Here is a 22,029-nt window from a genome sequence, read left to right on the forward strand (position 1 = left end):
CCTACTGTTATACATTTATCAGATGATGTACATACCAACACCTTTAGGAGCTTCGCCCCTAAAATACTCGATTCGGACGTTTTTATCCGCAGTCCAATTGGATCCTGCATCCCCACCGATAACTTTCTTGATTTACTCTCCGCAAGGCTTAATAGTTTTTCACCTCTCTTTCTCCGCAGTAAGCAACAAACGCGCTGAAAAGGATACGTGTAAAAATACTTACTCAATCGTATGTCACTGCTTCCGCACTCAATGCAACATCAAAACACGAAAAGGAGACAATAAATCTATTTTATTTTTTGTATAGGTATGTTGTTTCTGCATTCTCACAGTGAATTCGCGCTTATGTGTCCAATACAAGTCCACCCGCGTTGTCAGATATTGCGCAGTCTTCCTTGTGATGCTGCTCCGACGGAAGCGATAGCTAGAATGTTTTAGTGAGAATGACTTGAAATCCGTCTAGGATTTCGGAGGCAGTAACTTTGAGGTTACGTTTAAGAGTAAGGTCGCGGTCGATCGCTTCTTAGCTGATTCCGCGACCATTAAGGTCAAAGGATCCAGTTGGTGCTGTTGCGAATGATGAAATCATGCCTTTCAAATATATCCATTATCATTCTTCCTGATATGTCATAGTTCTCTCATCAAACACGGAAGTAACTACCACAGAATTTTTATATATAAACCACAATAGCTATTCTATTTCAATAAATGTTATTGGTGTCAGATTTGATACTCTGCAGCTTGGCACTCCAACACGTGCTTATTTTCTGATCGAAATATCTCAGTTCCCACAGTGGCAGTTGAATGATTCATGTTTATAGTACCTCGAAGTTGTCTGAGCTCGTCTAGGGCACTCCCTTTACATTTATATTGTTGTGCAATGTGATTTTAGTTTGTGCATTTTTTCTCGTAATATATAAATCGACTGGGGAGCGAGCAGTCTATTACAGCATTGTGAGTGCATAGGAAGTCTCATCCCAGTATGATAACATGAGAACAGTGCAGAAGCACGATGAATTAGACCGTATAAAAACATCTTCGATGACCACCCATGCTGTACACGCAGCGTAAAGCCGAATGTGTTGCGCATCAGTTAAAGAGTTCTTGAAATGTCGCTCCTAAAACCACAGGGCAGAACTGCTGGCAGCCACGCCCACTAACTAGGTGACGTCAAGCAAAGAACGTAGACCTGCATGGAAGCCACAATGAGCTTATCGAGCATGGAGGCTTTGTTTCGATTAGCGTCCACGCTCGGTACTTTGGCGGACGCCACCTAGTTAGTAGGATTAGCTGCCGGCGGCATTCTCTCAGTAATTTGCGCTCATGTGTCCAGTACAAGTCCATCTGCGTTGTCATATATCGTGCAGTCTTTCTTGTGATGCTGCTCCAACGGAAGCGATCGATGAGTGCCATTACACGCACCAGCACCCACAGCCTTCCGTACGTTTCGGACCATGACTGCACAAAAATATAGAAAAAATTGTCACACGTCACAGAGAGGATTATGCACGCAAAATACAAATAGCAAGGTACAATAAAAATATAGATATAAAAACATGGCATAAAAATAATTTCACTACCATATCTTACATCGTCAAAGTCGCGATTCGAGCCATATAGCCTAACAGCTGAAGTACGGGAGCCCCCCCCCCCCCCCCCCCCGCCGACAAGTCGACGAGTTTTAAGCGGGCGACAGCAAGTCGAACAAGCAAACGCGAGATCAAACATGGCGCCTCATGCGAAGCGTCTGCGCCAGAACGAGCGTATCTCGAACAGAAGAGCAAGCAAAATATGACCCAGCTGGTCTGCCGCCGTGAATGGCGCTGAGCTGCTTCGGAGCTAGCGCTACAGTGGCTAGAATAAGCAAGCGTGATGAACGCGCCGGCTAGGGCGTAACGCTTTCGGAGAAAAGCGCCAGGTGGCGCTGGCATACGTTTGTACGTCCCCCAAGCTGGTGGTTCCCCCAATGGTACTTCGAATAGCAATTTATTATATCGGATTCAATGTCGGATATCAAGGCATATTATGTTGCAGGGTATACAAATAAAGCGGCACTGCAAATATTAGCACGACCTCAACAAGAAATCAAGCTCATTTGGGTTCCGGGCCACTGTGACAACCCGAGAAAAGAGGCCGCTCACCAGACAGCCCGAAGGAACATAAAACAGGCAGTGGTGCGCTCCCAGGAACCAAATCAGAATGACCTGGCGCTCAGCTACAGAGACCGGCTCAGCCAGCACAGAGAACAAAGAAGGCTTTATCCACCTCCAGATGATGCATTAACCCAGACCTAAGCAACTACAATGCGAAAGACTCAGACTCATTGTATACTCAGCCCGAGGAGGCTGGCCACAATAGTGAAATTAAAAGCCACACAAGTGCATTATTTGTGGCCTAGCGCAGGCAGGACAAGACCACGTGTTGTGGGGTCGCCCCACCCGAGGAGCTCCTGGAGCCATCTCCCTCACCCGAAGCCTGGGAGAGGTCCTTAAGAAGCCCGAATTCGCATATACAGGCCAAGCTGGTCGACTGGTCTGCTAGTGTTACGGCCCCTTAGGCCCCAATCTAGCCCCCGGGAAACTTGGTTTCCCCCATTTCCCCTTCCCTTTACGAATAATGAAATTTATTCCTCCTCCTCCTCCAAGCCGGCGGGGCGCTGCGCAGAGACAGGAATCAACCACGCGAGCGGGCAACGTGATGATTTTAAAACAAATTCGTTGCTCATACATGGTTTCAAATGACGACCGAGAAAATATGTTAAGTAGCTTATGAAATTAAATGATACCTACGCGGGTGCGCGACTGAACTAAAATATTGACAGGGTGCCGAAAGTGAGCGCGTGACGACACTGAAACATTTATACGATGTGAACTGGTAGAAGAGTGGAACGATGAACTGAGTTGTGAGCCATTGCTTGCAACACCTTCCACGGTGAACCATCATTTCCTAAAGCAATAATCTGTGAATAAAGCCCAATCATTCGTAACGTTAAACTCAGAGACAAGAGTGACAGTGATATCTGGGTGAAAACTTTTTATTTTCAGCACCCTGGTCATACAACGCATTTCCGAGTAGTGACTCCCAATCTGTTTACAACCATGCATTCCTAATATTGGTCGCGCGTCTTTAAAAAAAATTATATTTCACAACCGCCCCACAGAACATTGTTTCCCTTGTGCTGCGAGCCTAGGTGACGCGCCTAATCTTCAGCTACTTCCTCTTTTCACGGGAAGATGCTCGCTTCTTGTGGAGTGCCTTTGTCTAAATATGCAAATGGGTCAGCAGAAAAACTTTTTCCCTCGACTGATGAGGCTCGGACCATGTTGTGCGCAGCCCAGTGTGACATCTTTTCTTTTTTTTTCAGTCAAGAAACAAGTTCTTTCAAGATGCCACTGTGAAGCTTGTTTTAGCTAAATCACTTTGAAAAAGGGATTTCAAGGGCGTTTACAAGTGTGGCGCTTTGGGCAAGTTGGTATGACATTACGAGAGTGATAGCGCGAGAACAGAACGACGACAAGTGTACAAGACGGAGACGAGCTGGTTTTTGTCCCTTTGTAGTCGTTCTGTTCTCGCGCTATAACTATCGTCTTGGTCTCTACAAAGGCGAAGAGCTTCTCTCAAACACCTACCCATCGGCGTCCGCACGAGGGGGGCAGAAGAGGCGTGTGCCCCCCCCCCCCCCCCCATAGTCACCTAGGAGGGCGGGGGGGCGCTAAAGCTAAATCTGCTTTATACATTGACGAGGCGGCGGGGCACTCTTTTAGCCATCTAAAAGAGGGGGCGTGCGAAATCTGCCCTGCCTCATACTCTGAAATAATAGCGAGGGAGTGCCCTGCGATGACACCCCCCCCCCCCCCCGAAACGTCAAGCACGCCTATGGGTCTACCCCTTTCAGTACGCACAATTTCACCGTTCACAGGGAGCGCGAAGTACCGATAGAATAAATGTACCTCTCCTCGAAGTGCCGCTTGCACACAGCCAAGTTTTCTTGAAGCAGCTTGTCAGCGCGCAGGATCGATCTCCGCCGCTGCACACTTTGGAACCCCGAACAACCTTACTTGTAGCCTCTAGTGCTCCCCGGGACGAAGTAATGACTTTGTTTTCGTGCCATGAGAGTGCGTACAGAAGCACTGGTGTGAGAGTGCCACCGCAATAAAAAAAAACGAGGACGAATGCGCCCAACGAACCTGCCAGAAACGTGCAAACTACGTGCAAATGCCTACATGCGCCCCCACGCGGCTCCTCCGGATGAGTGCGCTCTGTAGGAGCCGCCTGCCGCTTATCACACTTCCCTATTCTAGCCACTGTACTTTTGCTGAAGCCTGCGGTGATGGCGGCCCTTTCCCACAAACTTCCTGAAGTGAGCACACAGTAAAGCGAGTGACGCCTACGGGCCGCCGCAAACGGCTGGCACCGAGCTGTTGGCAACTGACTCACGGGGAAAGCAAGTGTAATGGCGACCACTGAGTTCCGAGGCACTTTTTAAGTAGGCTAGCGAAAGACCCCACCAGCCCATGCCGGTGCACTTTAAGCGCGTGAATATAACTAAGCTCGTAACCGGCAACCGCAACGCCATTTGGATGAGTCGCAGCGCACCGGTGGGGTATCCGCCCTATATCACGAGCCCGCAGCTCATCACGGCGGCGAACACAGGTGAACAGTCGATAAGCAGCCGATCTGGGCATTCCAAGTAGCCGACGACAATCGCTTCAATTTTCAGGCAGTCACGCCCTCTTTTTTATCAATGCCAGCAAGAAGCGCCTAATCACGCCGTCCACCGCCCTCTCTTCTAGCCATTTCCTTTTCGCCACCTTCGCCTAGCCTTCGCAATTGTTTCGCGGTCATCGGGAGAGAGCCCGTCATGAGTGCCTCGCGACGAAAATCACACGAATTAATTTTTTTTGTGTACACATCCGTTTGGTGGCATTTTGCATTCTTTATGTTCATAAAGCTAACTGTCACGCTGGCTCCGTAATAGATACGGTGGTGTTTTGAAGTAGCATGTCTTTGTGTCTTCTTTTGTGGGCCTATGCGGGCAACGAATGGGGAAGCGTCACTTACTGCACGCGCCGACATAACGAGCGCTGTGATTGTGGCTATGTTGCAGCGGCGGCGTTGCTTCGAGCCAGAAAGGGGGAGCCCGAAAGAACAAATTTCACAGACGTATGACATTGGAGTGGAAACACGTCGATTGATTGATTGATACGTGGGGTTTAACGTCCCAAAACCACCATATGATTATGAGAGACGCCGTAGTGGAGGGCTCCGAAAATTTCAACCACCTGGGGTTCTTTAACGTGCACCCAAATCCGGGCACATGGGCTTACAACATTTCCGCCTCCATCGAAAATGCAGCCGCCGCAGCCGGGATTTGAACCCATGACCAGCGGGTCAGCAGCTGAGTACCTTAGCCACTAGACCACCGTGGCGGGGCGAATGAGAACACGTCTCTCGTATCTTTGGGTGAAGCGCTCAGTCGCATGTGCTACGCGAACAGCGCTACGTAAAGTAACTGTATATGCTACCTTTAGACAGAAGAGCGTACAGTTTTGTTCCGATGGTAACCATGCACTGTGGGGAAGCTGGTGCACAGGCCGCACCCCCAAAAGCAGTCACCGTTCACCTGTAATCTATCAAGTGACCGTCGTGTGCTCTGTACCTCGTTAGCTACAAAAACGTGTTTTATTTGTTTTCAGTTGATGTTCATACCCATTGATGGCAAAGTATTTACTTGGATGAGGGACAAAAAAACATACTGAAATAATTAATGCTGATTTGATTGATTGATACGTGGGGTTTAACGTCCCAAAACCACCATATGATTATGAGAGACGCCGTAGTGGAGGGCTCCGGAAATTTCGACCACCTGGGGTTCTTTAACGTGCACCCAAATCTGAGCACACGGGCCTACACCATTTCCGCCTCCATCGGAAATGCAGCCGCCGTAGCCGGGATTCGAACCCGCGACCTGCGGTGCAGCAGCCGAGTACTTTAGCCACTAGACCACCGCGGCGGGGCTGAAATAATTAATGCTGTAGGCTCAGTGTTGTATTGCTTGAATATGGGAAGACCTATATTTTGTGTTTGTGACTTGTTGCTTGTCGTCCAAAGCTCGCACGACTTAAATATGCGGCAGCCGCAGTGCATGTTATTCAGCACTATGCAACGGCTTTGAGCTTTGTGTTAGCGGGCAGACTAAAAAATGCTTTTAAACTTGCTTGGCAGAGCCCCTAAATCAAGTGTTTATTCTTCTTTCGCTTGCCGTCAACACGCCAGGCACAATGACTGGCGATCGGCGACAATCTTGGGCAAGTTGCCTGCCAAAACAGAGTACGGCTTCATCGCGTAAGTATGGTTGCTAACCAGGCAAGATGGCGTACCTATGCGCTACTCTGCTTCCTTAGGGAGCACATAGTTACTTTAGGATTTTAGCGCCACATCGCGAACACTCCCGCAATTGAGGCAGTCTGACGGCTCTCGTTGGGAAGTACGCGTTTGCACTGGAATTGAAAGAAAAAATGGAGGCGGAGACAAAGCACAGGGAAGCTCATGCCCAAGACTACCTTCGCGGTGCATTTCGTGGGCGATCGAGTCGGTTGCTGGCAAGCGCCATCCGTATCACACACGCGTCGTGTAATGCGACAGAAGAAAAAAAAAATTTCTTACTTGTAAAAGAATCCAGTGCACATTTCTTCTCAGAGTCGGACTAAAATATTTGAGCCGATAGGCATTCTGTCTTCTCAGCCGCCATTCCCAACCGGTGACAACGCAAGCTTGCCGTGACCGTCGCAACTGCTCCAGGTATATGAAGCGCAGCGTCGTGATTGGTTCAGCCGTGCTGATGACTTCAAAGGTAGGGCGAAACGTAAAAGTGACAGTGCACGCTCATCTAGGCGTACGTGCTGTAAAAGAAAAGCACCGTGGCGTAGTACCTAGATCGTCTAAATCCTCGAGCACGACGCAACGCCAACCGTGACTAGGAGTAGAAGTGCAAAGACTGAGCCAAGAGTGAGGTACCTGTCAAGCGGTTCATTAATTTGGAGATTACCTGGCTTGGACATGGCTGGCATTGGTGTGTGGTTACTTCTAAACGGTCAATCTATAGACATCGCCCGCTGTTATTGGGCTTTGTCACTTCTTTTAAATGCGAAGTATTTCCTGGCAAACTTTGGTGACTTTGAGAGTATCTATCTATCTATCTATCTATCTATCTATCTATCTATCTATCTATCTATCTATCTATCTATCTATCTATCTATCTATCTATCTATCTATCTAGCCTCTCACGTTTGCGTGCTTTTGTGGTTAACCCCTTAACTTGGCGTGAACCAAAATTAGCATGGGAGGTTAAGATTGTTTTATGAATATGACGCCGTGGTGAAGACAAAAATATGGTCACAATCCCGTCACGTACGTCGTCAAACACTTCCCGCCAGACAGTGGCACAGATATACGGTGCGAGTATGTGCCGCAGGTATGTGGATATGTGCCACAGGAGATAGACACTTAGTATCTACCCAGCATTTTACAACAGAGCTAGGCCAGGTCTCGGGACTACTTTTCAAATAGGCGCTAATCTTCGTGAAACTACATTACTGGCTGCTGTGCCGCCTATCCAATTTTATAAACATTACATATTGCCAGGCTGTGTTGGTGGCAGAAGACGAGAGCGAATAAGTGAATGGCAGCTGTGGCGGAGTAAAAAGTCCTCCACTTCGACTTACTGTCTACCGCTTCCTCTCGCGACTGACTGGTGGACGTGCTGGGTACCGTAATGCAATGTCTTATGCCTGCTGGCTCTGAACCAGAAGCAACCAACGCCAGTGCACCAGGGTCTGCTGATATCCTACGAAGCAGCCGCCGCCTTCAAGGACTACCACCACAGTACGGCCCCTTGGCAAGTTCCGTGAGGACAATGTTTGCCACATCTGCAACCCAAACCGAGCATGACCCATTCGCTAGCGTACCCTGTATCATCAACACGCTCGCACATCCAACTCATTCCATGGTGATGCCAGTGAGGATGTCGAAGACTGGCTTGACCATTTCGACCGGGTCGCTGCCATCAACGACTGGGATAATCGCCGTAAGATGAATAACGTGCATATCTCCCTCTTAGACGTGGCACGTGTGTGGTATAGAACCACGAAACTTCATTCACAAGTTGGCAGGAATTTCATCAGCAGCTTCGCGAGCCAGTCAGTAAGCCCGAACGAAAAGAGAGAGCGGAGCAGGTACTTTCTTCGCGGTTTCAAATGCCGAACGAGAGCGTCGCCATGTTTGTCGAAGAGATGTCGCGATTGTTTTGACGGGCTGAACCCCACATACCAGAAGACAAGTACGCCTGCTAATGGGAGGCGTATAGGAGCAACTTTTTGCGGGCCTTGTGCGCAACCCTCTTGCGACTGTATCGGAGTTCACACGTGAGCCCACACTTATGGAGCGCATGCTTCGGCAGTGGTTGTCACAGTATGAGTGTAAGACGGCCATGTCCGCTGCGTGCTTGCCTGTACCAGAGCTGATAACAGAGAGGTCCTCACAGAAATCATACAGCAAGTTGTACGCGAAGAACTCCGGAAATTTCATGCAGCGTCCCCTCCCAGTAGCGCTGCTCTTACTGACGTAGTTCGTAATGAAATCAGGCAGTTCGTTCACTTCTCACCACCATCGCAAGTCAAACCACCCGCGCTTTCCTACAATAATGCCCTACGCGTCTCTACGCCGTAGACGGCACATTTTGCTCATCCACCTGCTGGGACCCCCAGATGCTTTCTAAGTCCAGCCCATTGCTTGCTTTCTCAGGCCGATTTTCGTCCTGGCCCACGAAAGCCCTCCGTCTGGCGTGCACCCGACAATGGTCCTTTGTGCTACCATTGTGGCAAAGTTGGACACATGTAGCGCGACTGTAAGTACCTACGAATAGGCCTACGCGGATTCCACCCAGATGCACGTCGTCCACGCTATGATGAGCGCCCACAAGAAGCTGCGGAATAATTGGAAGGTAATCATCATGCTCTTGTCCCGCCGTGATGACAGTCACGATCACCATCCCCCCGTCGCTCCGCATCAACGCACCGCGCCCGACTCGCCTATTGGTCCTCTGTTGTCAGTGGCACAAGCCCATGCCGGGGAAACTGAAAACAACGACCTTCGGAGGTGAGGCCGCTGTCACGCGAACCGAGAAATACCCTCCACCGCTGCCTTATGACATGCCGTTAAAGCCTGTTTCTGAAACCACCAACAGAACGTCCGCTGCCATTACCGTTTCCGTAGACTGTTATTCGGTGACTGCGCTTGTAGACACGGGAGCTGATTACTCGGTGATGAGTGCTTCATTGGCCACCCGTCTACACAAGGTGCTCACAAAGTGGGATGGCCTTCAACTAATCACCGCTGGAGGACACTTCGTATTTCCTATAAGAAGGTGCACCGCCAGGCTTGAGATTTGTGCGTCAGCTTTTGTAGCGTCATTCCTTGTACTGCCCAATCATTCTCGGCCGGTCATTTCGGGCATAGGTTTTCTGCAGGAGTAGGGAGCGATAAGTAATTTGCGTGATTTGTTCTCAGTTTGCTAACTGTATTTCTCTAGATTCCGACATCGAGAATTAACATCGTGGCGTGGCCTTACGCGTAGTCGATTATTGCGTCACGTTGCTCCCTCGCAGTAGTATCTTCGTGCTTGTCAAGTGTCCACGGGAAAAGTCGATTACAGGCATCGCCGAACGTAACCTGACGTTATTGCTTGATCTGGAAGTCGCCATTGCTCGAAGTAACGGTGTTAGTTACGAACTTCAGTGGCGAACACAGGCAATTTGCGAAACGCACAACCATGGCTTACTTCGAGGCATTGAATGATTTGGATGCCTTCCCTTTGATTACGACGATCTCGACTGAGACAGCTGTGATACTGAAGTGACTAGTCACCTCATCGTCAATCGCCAGTTAGAAGAACCTAAGAGGGCAAGGCTCCTCAGTCTCCTCTCATCCTTTCGTGACTGTTTTGCCACTACTTCGAAAGTCCGGCAGATTCCTATAATGAAGCACAGAATTATCACTGAGCCGAACGTCCAACCCGTGCGGCAACATGCTTACCACGTGCCGCAGACGGAGTAGGATGCTATCCGTCATCAAGTGAATCAAATGCTCTATGACGGCGTAATTCAACTATCGACTAGTCCTTGGGCGTCACCAGTTGTTCTGGTTAAAAAGAAAGATGGTGCATTACGATTCTGCGTCAACTACCGCAAACTCAAAAAGATAACAAAAAGAAGACGTGTATCCTTTTCCTCGCATTGATGACTCGGTGGATCACCTGCGACATGCCCGTTACTTCTCTTCGATGGATCTCCGTAGTGGATATTGGCAGATTGAAGTACATTAACAGTACTGAGAAAAAACAGCGCTCATTACAACTGGTGGTCTCTATGAAATTAAAGTTCTCCCTTTTGGCCTGTGCTCTACTCCAGCCACATTCTATAGAATGATGGACACAGTTTTATGTGACTTGAAGTGGCACTCTTGCTCAGTGTATTTCGACGACGTAGTCGTTTTTTCTACGACTTTTGAGCAGCACAATGAGCGGCTTGAGGTGCTTATTCAGGATATTCGCACTGCCGGCCTCTCTCTGAAACCAGCAAAGTGTTATTTTGGATATGAGAAACTCAAATTTCTTGGCCACATTGTCAACTGCAGTGGTGGTCGCCCCGATCCGGAGAAGGCCATGGCAAGGCTATGGCAGTTGCTTTGTTCCCGATACAAAGCGTAATGTACAGTGCTTTCTGGGACTTTGCGCTTATTACCGCCACTTCGTGCCGAACTTCTGAAAAATCGCCGAACCTCTACAACAACTCGTCAAGGACGACGTCGCCTTCGTCTAGGGCCCCAAACAATCCGACGCTTTTCGCGACCTTCAACAACGCCTACAAACGCCACCGATCCTTGATCACTTTGACACCAAAGCAGACACAAAAGTCCGCACTGACGCGAGCAACCTTGGCCTCGGAGCTATTCTCCTGTAATATCAAGATGACATGGAATGCGTCATCGCCTACGATAGCAGCACGTTGTCGTCTGCGGACAAGAACTACTCGACGACTGAAAAGGAATGTCTGGTGGTTGTATCGGACATAACGAAATTCAGGCCCTACTTGTACGGACGCCCCTTCCGAATCGTCAGTGAACACCACTCTCTCTGCTGGCTAGCGAATATGAAAGATCCTTCGAGCCGTCTCGCAAGATAGAGCCATTGGTTACAGGAACTCAACATAACGATGGTTTACAAGTCTGGCCAGAAACACAGTGACGCTGACTGTATTTCCCGCGCACCCGTCGCGGTCACTGCAGAAGGCAAGGATGAAGACTTCAGCTGCCTTGCTATTCTCGCATCACTGAACGTGGCTGAGCAGCAACGCGAAGACTTAGAATTACAGCCACTGATCGAATACTTCAAAGAACGTCACCCACAACCCCCGAGTCAGTTCGCGCGTGATTCGTCATCTTTCTGTCTACGCCAAGACGTGCAACTTTCATACAACGAAAACTGTTTACCTCGTCATTGCTCTTGCTCCTCTCCGCGATGATATTTTGCGTGCTTGTCACGACGAGTCATCGCCAGGGCATCTTGGCTTCGCGCGTGTTCTGGCGCGGATCAAGGACCATTACTGCTGGCGGAAACTTACGAAAACTGTACGGTAGTACGTCAAGACATGCACAGCCTGTCAGCGCCTCGAAAATCCAACGACGAAATCAGCCGACCTGCTTCAGCTTTTGCGACCCCCTTGTGCACCTTTTGGAACGGTCGGCATGGATTTAATTGGACCATTTCCGAAGTTTACGGCTCGTAACCACTGAACTGTGGTAGCCACTTACTACTTGACCGATACTGTGAAACACAAGCCGCCTAGCGAGCAACTGCTTCAGAGGTGGCTGACTTTTTCATCAAGAACATCGTTCTCCGCCACGGGGCTCCTGCTGTCGTCATCACAGATCGTGGTACTGCTTTTACGGCACCGTTGCTCTGAGAGATTCTGTTGCTGAGCGGCACGACGCACCGAACAGCAACTGCGTACCACTGGCAGACTAACTGGTTAATCGAACGCCTTGACAAAACCATTGCAGATATGCTTTCGATATATGTCGCCAAGGATCAGAAGAATTGGGATGAAGTCCTCCCGTATATAACATTTGCCTACAATACGGCCCTGCAGAAAACCACCGGCTTTGCTCCTTTTCGTGTAGTTTACGGCTGCAACGCCACCACAATGCTTGACACCGTGCTGCAACCAACTCTGCTGGACAAGATTACCCCGGACGCAGATGTATTTGTTCAGCGTGCCGAAGACGCCCGGCAGCTGGCGCGCTTTCGCCTTTTATTGAGGCAAAATCAAGATGCTCGCCGGTACAACATCAACCACAGAGCAGTAATATACGAACCCAGTGACCTAGTCTGGGTTTGGACTCTCATACGTCAATGTCGACGCTCAGAAAAAAAAATGTTATGTCGCCACTTAGGACCCTTCCGAGTTCTTCATCGCCTCGACAAAGGGAACTACAGAGTTGTCCCAGCAGACACGTCACACTGTTTTCGTAGACCACGCTCCTCGGAGGTGGTTCACGTCTCCAGGATGAAGCCTTACCATTCGCGTTGACTGCAAATCAAGAACGTTGTGATAGGGCAATAGCCTTCAAGACCATTGTACATTTTTTCTTTCTTCTTTAATTTTCATCTTGTCCTTTTTATTTTCAGCGAACACAGACATTTTTGAATATTTTTCATTGTTTTTCGGAGCCGCGGCATTCTTGCGATGTTTCTTTTTCTTTTTTCTTTGGGGAGAGGGTAACGCCACGCTGTGTTGGTGGCAGAAGACGAGAGCGAAGAAGTGAATGACAGCTGTGGCCGAGTAAACAGTCCTCCACTTCGACTTCCTGTCTATCGTTTCCTCTCGCGACAGTATGTACTCCTTTGATACAGCCGTCACGTCGTGTTATTGTGAATTGTGGCCAGTTTCCATGCGCTGAATTAGATTTATGTAGCAGTGTCCGGGACTAGCATTCGCGGGAGCATTAGCGCTTCATATCAGGTTCTGGTTTTGCTAATACGCATATTTCAGTTGGCTCGGTGCGCAAGTGCAAACTACTGGTTATATAAACATCTGCAACTCTTCCACATATATCTGTGCGTGAAGTATTTGTGCGTATGTTTTGAGTCTTTTATGGTGTCACTCATTAAAAAAAATTGCAACACGGTGATCTTCCCTCTGCATACTTCACATAGCGTCGATTCCCAGGTAAGTGTAATTTGTCGAACTTATTTTCAAATTATTTTGCCCTAAAAAGCACTGCCGATCACCGTGTGTCGAATGCTCCATTGATGCTAGCTCCACGTCAGGATTCAATTTATACCAAAAATTGAGTACGAGCGGCATTGAAAAAATTATCGACATGTCGTTCATTGTCAGTCTTTGTTTGTGCTTACTCAAAAGGTAAATTTTAATTGCTTTGAAATCTTGCGACTCTTTCGGCTATTCGATATGTAAAGTACAAACTAAAGAGCGTGTTCGTGTGTTCACTTGTCATTTCGCTGGAAGCAGAGCGTGCCTCTTGTGGCGCATTTCTAAAGTACTCGATGAGTATCTGAAGGCGCTTGTTCAAATTCTCTTGAGAGGAGTTTTTTTGTTTCATTCCACTCAATTGCTTTTTAACATTCCAATCATGTTTTCGGCATCGCATTCTACACTCATAAGGAAACTGTTAAGCACTCAAAGGCAGGGACAATGAAAAGGGCACCCGGAGCACAATTTCGAATTGACGGAAGCAGCGCATTTACTGTCATTTTCAATGTTCCTGTATTCTTATGATTACAGGTTTCAGCTTGTCACTGCGTCAACTAGATCAAACCGAGCCTCAAATTCCACAATCCTAATTCTTTGTGGCCGAAAGGCACTGTGGTTTTAACACTGTAAAGACTTTTGCGGTCAGTCATAAATTATCAGCATCCATCGCATACTAGCCTGATACAGCATACATCAAATGCCACGATCCATAAAAATATTGCACCATTATGATGGATCGTGGAGTCTACCGATCCGAATGAGGCAGATACATTTACAAGGGCAGTGAAGCCATTTCAAAACTGTGACGTACCTAAAGAAACGTATGGGTCGGTCTGGAAGCTCATCTCAAAAACGTATTCCATGGTTTGGTCCCCGGTGAGAGTGGCTTTCGCGATGCTTTCCACTGCGTGCAGAAAAATTATTACTAAGGTGAGAACTACACTTTTATTTTGCGACTTTCACATCGAGGACACAAAGCACCGAATGCAGTTTCGCAATAAGACACCTTTGCATTGTAATATACGTTTTTTATTGAGTATTAAGCTCCTTTGGACCTAGCATGTCAATCCGCTGAGAGACAGCAACAGAGCTATGTCTGTTTTACCGCTACTAACGACTGCCAGCAGCCCTACAACGCACTGTAGAGCGTTTGACCTTTTCACCGGGTCTGTGGTGCACCCACGTAATAAGGTACAAGGTGTGTTTCTTGTTGTTAGTCTATTTTTAAATTTGCGCTAAGCATGGATCACGAAAAGATGAGAGAGCGGCAAGCACGAGCTCACTGTCCTGTCCTATGTTTCTAGATCGGAGCCTTATCTACGCCACGCAAGCTTTACAATTAGCGCACACGCATATATGCAGGTCATTTAGGCACCAGCTTCGTTTTCTAGCCCATTAAAAACAAGTATTGTTTCCGAATGGCTTTGACGAACAAAACAGATATATACTGACTGAAAATTATACGATTTGTTATGTTATTAACGCTAAATTTCTGAGCGTTAACAGCACCTGAGATATTGTTGCGCAAAGACTACATCTGTACTCCAAAAATTGTTAAACAGGTGAAACGCCTGTTTGGAAATTTTGGCTCCAGCAACACGCACTGTTCCAGGCATATTCATAAAACAATTGTGATCACTTCCATAATTCGACACTTTATTCAGTTACAGTAGGGTGCTTGATCTGTGATCGATTGCAAACCAGAGATTAGGGGCAATGGTAGATGTTTAAGATATATTCATTGCGATAAACGGTATTGCTTGAAGCAGAAAACGAAAGAAAGTAAGTGAAGCAAAAGTTAAGCAGCCGATAACAATGTTAACAGTTGTGGCCCATAGATACTACAATATCACAGCTTTACTGAAGCTATAGAAAGGGCCTTTTGCACTGATAATAGTCTGTTTAAGGGAAGAAAAACAAACGAATATGTCTCACACTGGTTTTCGTATCCGCGTAATTTCGAGGCGAGGTCGTAGGCCAGATATGTTGTTGCACCAAACTCTGCCAAAAACAGTACGTAGTCATTCAAGCCGTGATTCTGGGATCGCCATAAATCTTGTTGTTTGCTGTAGTCCATCTGGTTAATGAGCAGGTGTTGAAAAAGGCTGTTAGGAGTATAAGGCTGTGAGGACAGTACAATGCGTATTGCTTCGCTGCAACTGCGCGGAATCAGATCTGATAGCTACAACTTGTTATGTCAGGCGAAATAAGGCTATTACCTCGCACTCTCGTACTTAACTCACGTGACTCATACTCAATTAGTTGAAGCCGTAGAACTCCGTGCAGCACGCTGCTGAGGGAGACCTCAGCGATCAACACGTGCAAGTCTCCAACTATTAGCTCCCCCCCCCCCCCATGACTAATTTTCTTTTCGCACTCCATATTATCCTATAGTATGCATCGCTATGTCATGGTTTTGTCGTCTCCCTTCCTCCACTCCAGGTGGTCAAAATTTCCGGAACACTCTACGACGGCGTCTCTCATAATCATATGAGGACGTTAAATTCAGGACGTTGAATTTCACACATATGTAGTGCATGATCATCATCAGCATTTCTCGATCACCGCGCCGCGCTTCTCGCGTCGCTGAAGCTAGCTCGAGCTGCGCGAGCTGCGCGAGGATTAGAACGAGCTAATACCCGTGACACACGGGCAAAAGTAAAGTACTTTGAAGTAAACCCGTTTTGTGGCCTAAGGGGACCATTTGCAGAAAGGAGTGGTGCTGATGACACACGGCAACGGACTACTGCTTTAGGCGGTGCCTCAGAAGAACGCTGCAGAAAAAATGGCACTGTTTGTGGAAGCAGCAAGATTGGAAATATTAAAAATAATATGCGCATGTACATCACATTCAGCGACGCCGGAACATAAAACTGTTTTTTTTATTTTCTGGTGTCTTGTAATGCGCACACCTGTAATTTTCCTTCGCTTTTTTTGCGTTTTCAGCAGCAACTTAAGTTCGTCTTGCAACTATGAACAGTCGGTGCTTTGCTGTTTTTGTTTATAGGGGCGAAGCTCCTTATGGCGTGACTTGGGCGTCCCTCGTATGTAACCACCAGTGGCACATACCCGAAATAGGTATAGCACTTGACCTCCAAGGTGGTGCCAGTGAGAGATTTCTTCTGTGCGTTGTTTAACAATAAAAAATAGTGCCCAATGTACATGCCAATGGCTGCTAATGGAAAATGAGAGACATGAGCATTCGGCTTTTAGTCAACGCGCACGCTGCGATCCCCAATAGCAGCCATTGGCATGTACATTGAGCACTATCGGACAAGAAAGGGATGCTACATTATACTCGCTGGGTGTAACCTCCTTAGTTTTAGAAAGGTTTAGCGAGCGTTGAGCCGCAGTGCCATGAAGGCAATGAACTAGTATATACCATGAATGAACTCAAGGTGGTTAAAAATGAGAAGTAGATACGAAGCGCAAGCCGTAAGAAAAAAAAAGCCGAATTCTCCTGTCTCTCACTTCTCATTAGCAGCCATTGGCATGTAAATTGAGCCCTATCTGACAGGGAAAGGTTGCTACGTTATACTCGCTGGGCGTAACCTCCTTGGTTTTCGAAAGGTTTAGCGAGCGTTTGGTCGCAGTGCCATAAATACAGTGAGCTAGAATATACCATGAACTCGAGGTGGTTAAAGGTGGGAAGTGGACCCAAAGCGCAGGCCGTAAGAAAGTGTGCGTGTGCCACCTCTCGTTTAGTCCTTGGAATGTCCGCTGGATGGCGGTGCTTCTATATGGGGAATATATGATAAAAAGATGCGAGATGGTGGGACTTGGAGTGTTGAATAGATGAACGAACGGACACACAAACAGATGCATGGATGGACGCATGAACGGACGCAGGGGCGGATGCATGAAAGAACGCAGGGACGGGCGCACAAACAGACGCATGGATGGTCACACAGATGGACGCATGGACGGACGAATGCTTCGCCCCACTCTCCATCATTCACTCCGTGGATATGCTGCCATTATTTGTCATTCATTTTACATGGCTGCGTTCAGCTGGGTCAGTGACGGCGTGCCACGTTTCATCGTGATCCTGCGATGTCTCAGCGCAGAGACAGAGATAAAGCAACAGTTGAGGTGGGCCTGACTCTTGTCACCCTCGGCTCCATCGAAGATGAGCCAAACGCTCCGAAGGCAAGAGTGATCAGCCTCAAACAAAGACTTGTCATGAACAGCTTCATTTTGACTGCTTCCGCACTGTCCCCCCGAGCCATCAACCGCGAAAGGTGGGCCTATGTCCGCAACGAACGCTGGTTCGAAGACACATTGCTGTTATCAGGCGATGGTCACTTTAAGCAGTGTTTTCGAGTGAGCCCGACACAGCAACTGCCGCTGCCAAGCCTAACATGATCGCGCTAGTGACGTAATGCAGGCGTTTGAGAGTATGGACAGACTATTGGCCTTCACTTTTCAACAAATCGCACTGCTGCTGAAAATGAAAATAATTTCTCAGTGCGAAAAAATACTGACAGGGCACTGCAGTGTTGCGACACGTTTTCTTTTATTGATAAATTATGCACACTGTATGCGACAGTACTCCCTTCATGTCAGAAAAGTAGATGCGGGATGTGTTTTTGCGAAAAGGATCTTCGCCAGAAAGAAGTTACTCCTTTGTCGTGTGTCACTGCGCCCGAGCGCTTTTCCGGAAGATGTCCCCTTGTCTGAAGGACTTCAGGGTGCCCGCGTGTCAGGGGCATAACACACCTGGCGTGTCGGACGCTGGCAGCCGCCACGGCTCCGCTTCAGGCGTGAAATAAAGTGGCGAGAACGGCCGCCTTTGAAGTCATCTCACGTCTCCTCTTCCGTCTCACCGCTACAGTGGTGACCCGGAGAACGCGCCCTTCGACGCGCCATCAGCTGCCATGTTTCAGCGACTCTGCCCACCAGAGCCGCCATTTCAATCTACCTACCCCAAGGTATGATTTATACACCTCCACGCCGCTCTTACGGTGAATGGCATCACGGACCAGCCGCTGATGCACGCCATTCTTCTCGCCGCCCTTCCGGTAGAGCTGCGCCAATCTCGCTGCCACTTTAAACACCAGCCCGCAGCCTTACGATGCCCTCTGCACTGCGGTACTCGCCCGAAACGGCCACACGTACCACCCGCTTCCGTTTACCCGCACCTGGCAGGTTTCCCAGGCGTGGCAGAGCAAGGTACGAACCGGCCAGCAGCCCTGCATTGACCGCTACCTCGGTACCCGGCTTCGACTATTTCTACGCCTGATCCGGTCGCAGAAACCGGTCGTCTGACCCGGTCGTCTTCCGTGACACCGGCGGCACGCGACACCGTGGCCCTACCCGACTCCACGGTGGCTACCTGGCCGCACTCCTCAGAATCACGCGCAGACATCCTTCCACCCGCTATTCACCTCCCGGTTGCAAAACCTTCTTCATCCCTAATGTCTGAAGGGGACTCTCTACCAGCCTCAACGCTCTGCACGTCCTGCCAGCATCGCCCTCAGTCTCCTGCAGCTGAAGTTAAAGCCACCAGCCATCAACCACGGTCAAACTTCCGAGACGCTGCGAGTATGAGCGACGCTCTTGAGGACGACGTGCCTGGTCCGCCTATGTCACAGCACACCGAACATCTCACGCCTGCCATACAGGCACCCATATTTCATATCGACCTGCGCATAAACCTACGTGCGCCGACTACAGAAGGTGCTTCCCCAAGTCCTAGTACGCCCACCGAGCGTCCTTCAGAGTTCACATCTGCTGCATCACATGATATGCCTCCTGCTGAGTTCTTGACGGAAACTGTGGGCCAGCTGGCAGGTAACTGGAATGTAGCCACACCCATTTACAAGCCACATACGTCATACACCTCTACCCGACGTGTACAATGCTTCTTACCCACTGCCAACGTACGTGGTCAAGTCTACTCATATTCAAATACCTCTCAAGTCACGACAGCTGTGTACCGACATCGGCGCCGGTGCTGTACACGCCTGGGAAAGCCTCATCAAAGCCATTGCTTATCGATGGGTGGTCTGCAAGACTTCACTACGCTACTTCTAATTGCTTCTCGCGCAGGGGCCAAATCGGATTTTGTACACCCGCCCTCGCCTCACCCTGAACACACCTCTACCTGTAATGCTCACTCGCGACACCCTGTGCGCTCTCAGCTGGCCCCAGCTGGTCATCCTGTCACCCACTTGCGTGCAAACACAGCGACCGAACACTTACTTCTTTGTCCACTGCGCAACTCCCAGTGTCGCCCACCAGAGACCAACTGGTTCCCGATGGCCACTACGCGTTGACAAACTGGACTTCCCAAACGGACACCTTGAGGGTTGTCACTCACGTATATAGTCTATTTCTTTTTCTTTGTTATATACACTTCAAATCGCGCGAAGCGCTAGGGGGGAGGGGAGCCCTGTAGTGAAGGATCATCGCCATCATTTCTCGATCACCGCGCCGCACCTCTCACGCAGCTGATGCTAGCTCGAGCTGCGCGAGGATTAGAACATGCTCACGCGCCTGGCGGTTTGGACGTGGAAGCCGCTGCCGCTCCACTTCGGCAATCGAATAAAGCAGCGAGTTCGACACGACCACCGTCCTGTCTTCCTTTCTCGCTACATATCAATCAATCAATCCCTTTCTCCTCAGCTTTTCACGAGTTTTTTACCTCTTTCCCATGAAAAGTATACCTGCTAAACAATGCCCTGTGCCCTCCCTCTTTTTTTCATGTTCCTCATCCTCATTTCTTCTCTCCCCTCTTCCTCTTCCACGCATCTACTACCCTCTGGAACAGCTTTTTGTGGCAATGAAGTTAAGATTACAGAATAAAACTGGCTTGTGTCCCCGCTGTAGAACATAGTCCCACACATGCGCTTGTGCTTTTGGCGTGAAATCTTGTGATTTTGGCGTGAAAAAGAAGACTATTCGCTACGGGTGCTGTTGATAAAGAGATGCTGCATGAACCGAGGAGTTATTAATATTTGTTTTGCTTTATGAAGTGTCCTTTCGCGTTTTTGCACTTCTGAAAACGTAGCACGCTATAGGTACACACGAGAGTCCAAATGGCAGGTGAGTGGTCGTCGCCCTCCAGCTATTTAGACGACTCACCGAAGAAGCTTCTGACATATTTCAATCACAAACAGCTTTGTGAGCAGACGTAGCAAATTCAATGCAACGACATTGTTCGAACGCGGCCGTCATCCAAAACACGAGCCGAATACAACTACCTTGCCGAGGAATAATGTGCAGTAGCTCCACCGCCACAGCTTTCTTTTGATTGCCACAGAATGTTGTCCCACAGCATAGGAACTTCGCACGCCCGATTGAGCCCTACTACCTGCACCGATGCTCGCCTTCTCAGCTTGACCTTGTGCTTGTCCCCGGCCTCTTACTTGCCTCTCTGCTCCATTCTCCTCTGCTATGTATATTGTACTACTAACCTCCGTCTTCGTTTACCTCGTCACTCTCACAACACTCAAGCTAACTTCCTTTTCTAATCCGTCGGTAAGCGTAAATATACATGGCTATGCAACTTTTCACCTTTTCTCATCTTTTCCAAGCTCCTGAGCCTCACGTCACAACTCATCACTCTGAGTTCTCGTTAAAGGGCCACTCACCAGGTTTGACAATTTTGAGCTGACAAGCGCAATGCGTAGATGAGGCTTTCATGATTACGTCTGCCAAAATTTGCATTTCTACGCACCGCCGAAATAAGTAAAATTTCAACATGAACACTGCTCTCCCTTCCTTTCGCGTGCGCGCGCCCCAAGAGTGAGGGCATGACTTGCACGTATGAATGGCCCTACGCACACGGCAATGCAGTGAAGTTGGTCCTCTACGTCAACAACTGTGCTCTGAAGTTGCAAACAGGGGCACTTGACATGACGAAAACTATTGAACACGACAAGCGTTTATATGTATTTGTTGCTTGAAGAGAATAATAAATCTCTAAATAAACAATGGGACGCAGTAAATGAGCGTGAGCGTTTTTTTCCCAAGAATCGCAACGAAATGCGGGGCTAATGTGCCGGCGTTTCACATACGTTCATGTCCCCGTGGTTAGCCCATCGAGCAGGCAACATAGGTGCAACGCTTCGGCGTGTTCGCGCACTCATTGTGCTCGTCTATTATACCGCATCGAACGCAGCGTTTCGAAACCATCCCACAGAAACAAGCAGTACACCAATATTTACGCTGGTCAAGAAAACAACGCCGCTCACATGCTCGTGGGTTCAGCTTGTTCGAGCACGTCATGTCCACATGACCTATTGGTCGGATACCAGAGATAGTAGAGAAGAGATTTGGCTTGCGAAAGCTACGCGGAGAAGCGGCAAGGGTTTCGAGCTCACCTCCTACCAACCGCGTTTCGCACCGCTTGAAAAAAAAAAACTGTTTTGTCAGCTTGTAAGTAACCGATTCATAAAATTGCCCGCAGCTTCCCTCGGGGGAACACTGAGGAGGATGCGGAGCATATAATTGGTTAACGGGGTGTTTGCCGTGAGTCAAGCGTCGTATACTCATGAACGGTAGTCGAGGAGCGATGAGTCGTTCTTCAACCGCGCTCAACTCGGGTAGATGTCCGGGTCGGGGCTGGTAGCGGTAGCCGTAACTCACGCTAGCCGAGGGAACTCGACCGGCAATCAACGACTGCTTGCACGTAGCACACACGACGTAGTCGGCATAGTCGGCGCCCTTTCCAAACGTATCGCAAAGAACCGAC

At 48.7% G+C, this 22,029-nt stretch overlaps 1 protein-coding gene across 1 annotated transcript; it reads right to left on the bottom strand.

Moving 5' to 3' along the window:
- Positions 1 to 118: 118 nt before the first annotated feature.
- On the bottom strand, positions 119 to 18,699 carry LOC142802913 (uncharacterized). Its single transcript, XM_075887996.1, has 4 exons — positions 18,601 to 18,699; positions 15,267 to 15,408; positions 14,143 to 14,235; positions 119 to 1,458 (listed from the first exon to the last, which is right to left on the bottom strand). Exons 1-4 carry the CDS (start codon positions 18,697 to 18,699, stop codon positions 1,322 to 1,324), a joined length of 471 nt encoding a protein of 156 aa, XP_075744111.1. The 3' UTR covers positions 119 to 1,321.
- Between the last annotated feature and the right edge of the window lie 3,330 nt (positions 18,700 to 22,029).

The sequence above is a fragment of the Rhipicephalus microplus genome, chromosome 3, assembly GCF_043290135.1.
Source record: "Rhipicephalus microplus isolate Deutch F79 chromosome 3, USDA_Rmic, whole genome shotgun sequence".
Taxonomy (NCBI): Eukaryota; Metazoa; Arthropoda; class Arachnida; order Ixodida; family Ixodidae; genus Rhipicephalus; species Rhipicephalus microplus.

Excerpts from the sequence above, each read along its gene's own strand:
- LOC142802913 (XM_075887996.1), bottom strand. The coding sequence starts at position 18,699 with ATGTCTGCGCGTGATTCTGAGGAGTGCGGCCAGGTAGCCACCGTGGAG. Across the intron at positions 14,236-15,266 it reads ACGCGGATACGAAAACCAGT|TGGAAAGCATCGCGAAAGCC; the intron begins GTGAGACATATT and ends TTCTGCACGCAG. Across the intron at positions 1,459-14,142 it reads CGACCCATACGTTTCTTTAG|TCATGGTCCGAAACGTACGG; the intron begins GTACGTCACAGT and ends ATTTTTGTGCAG.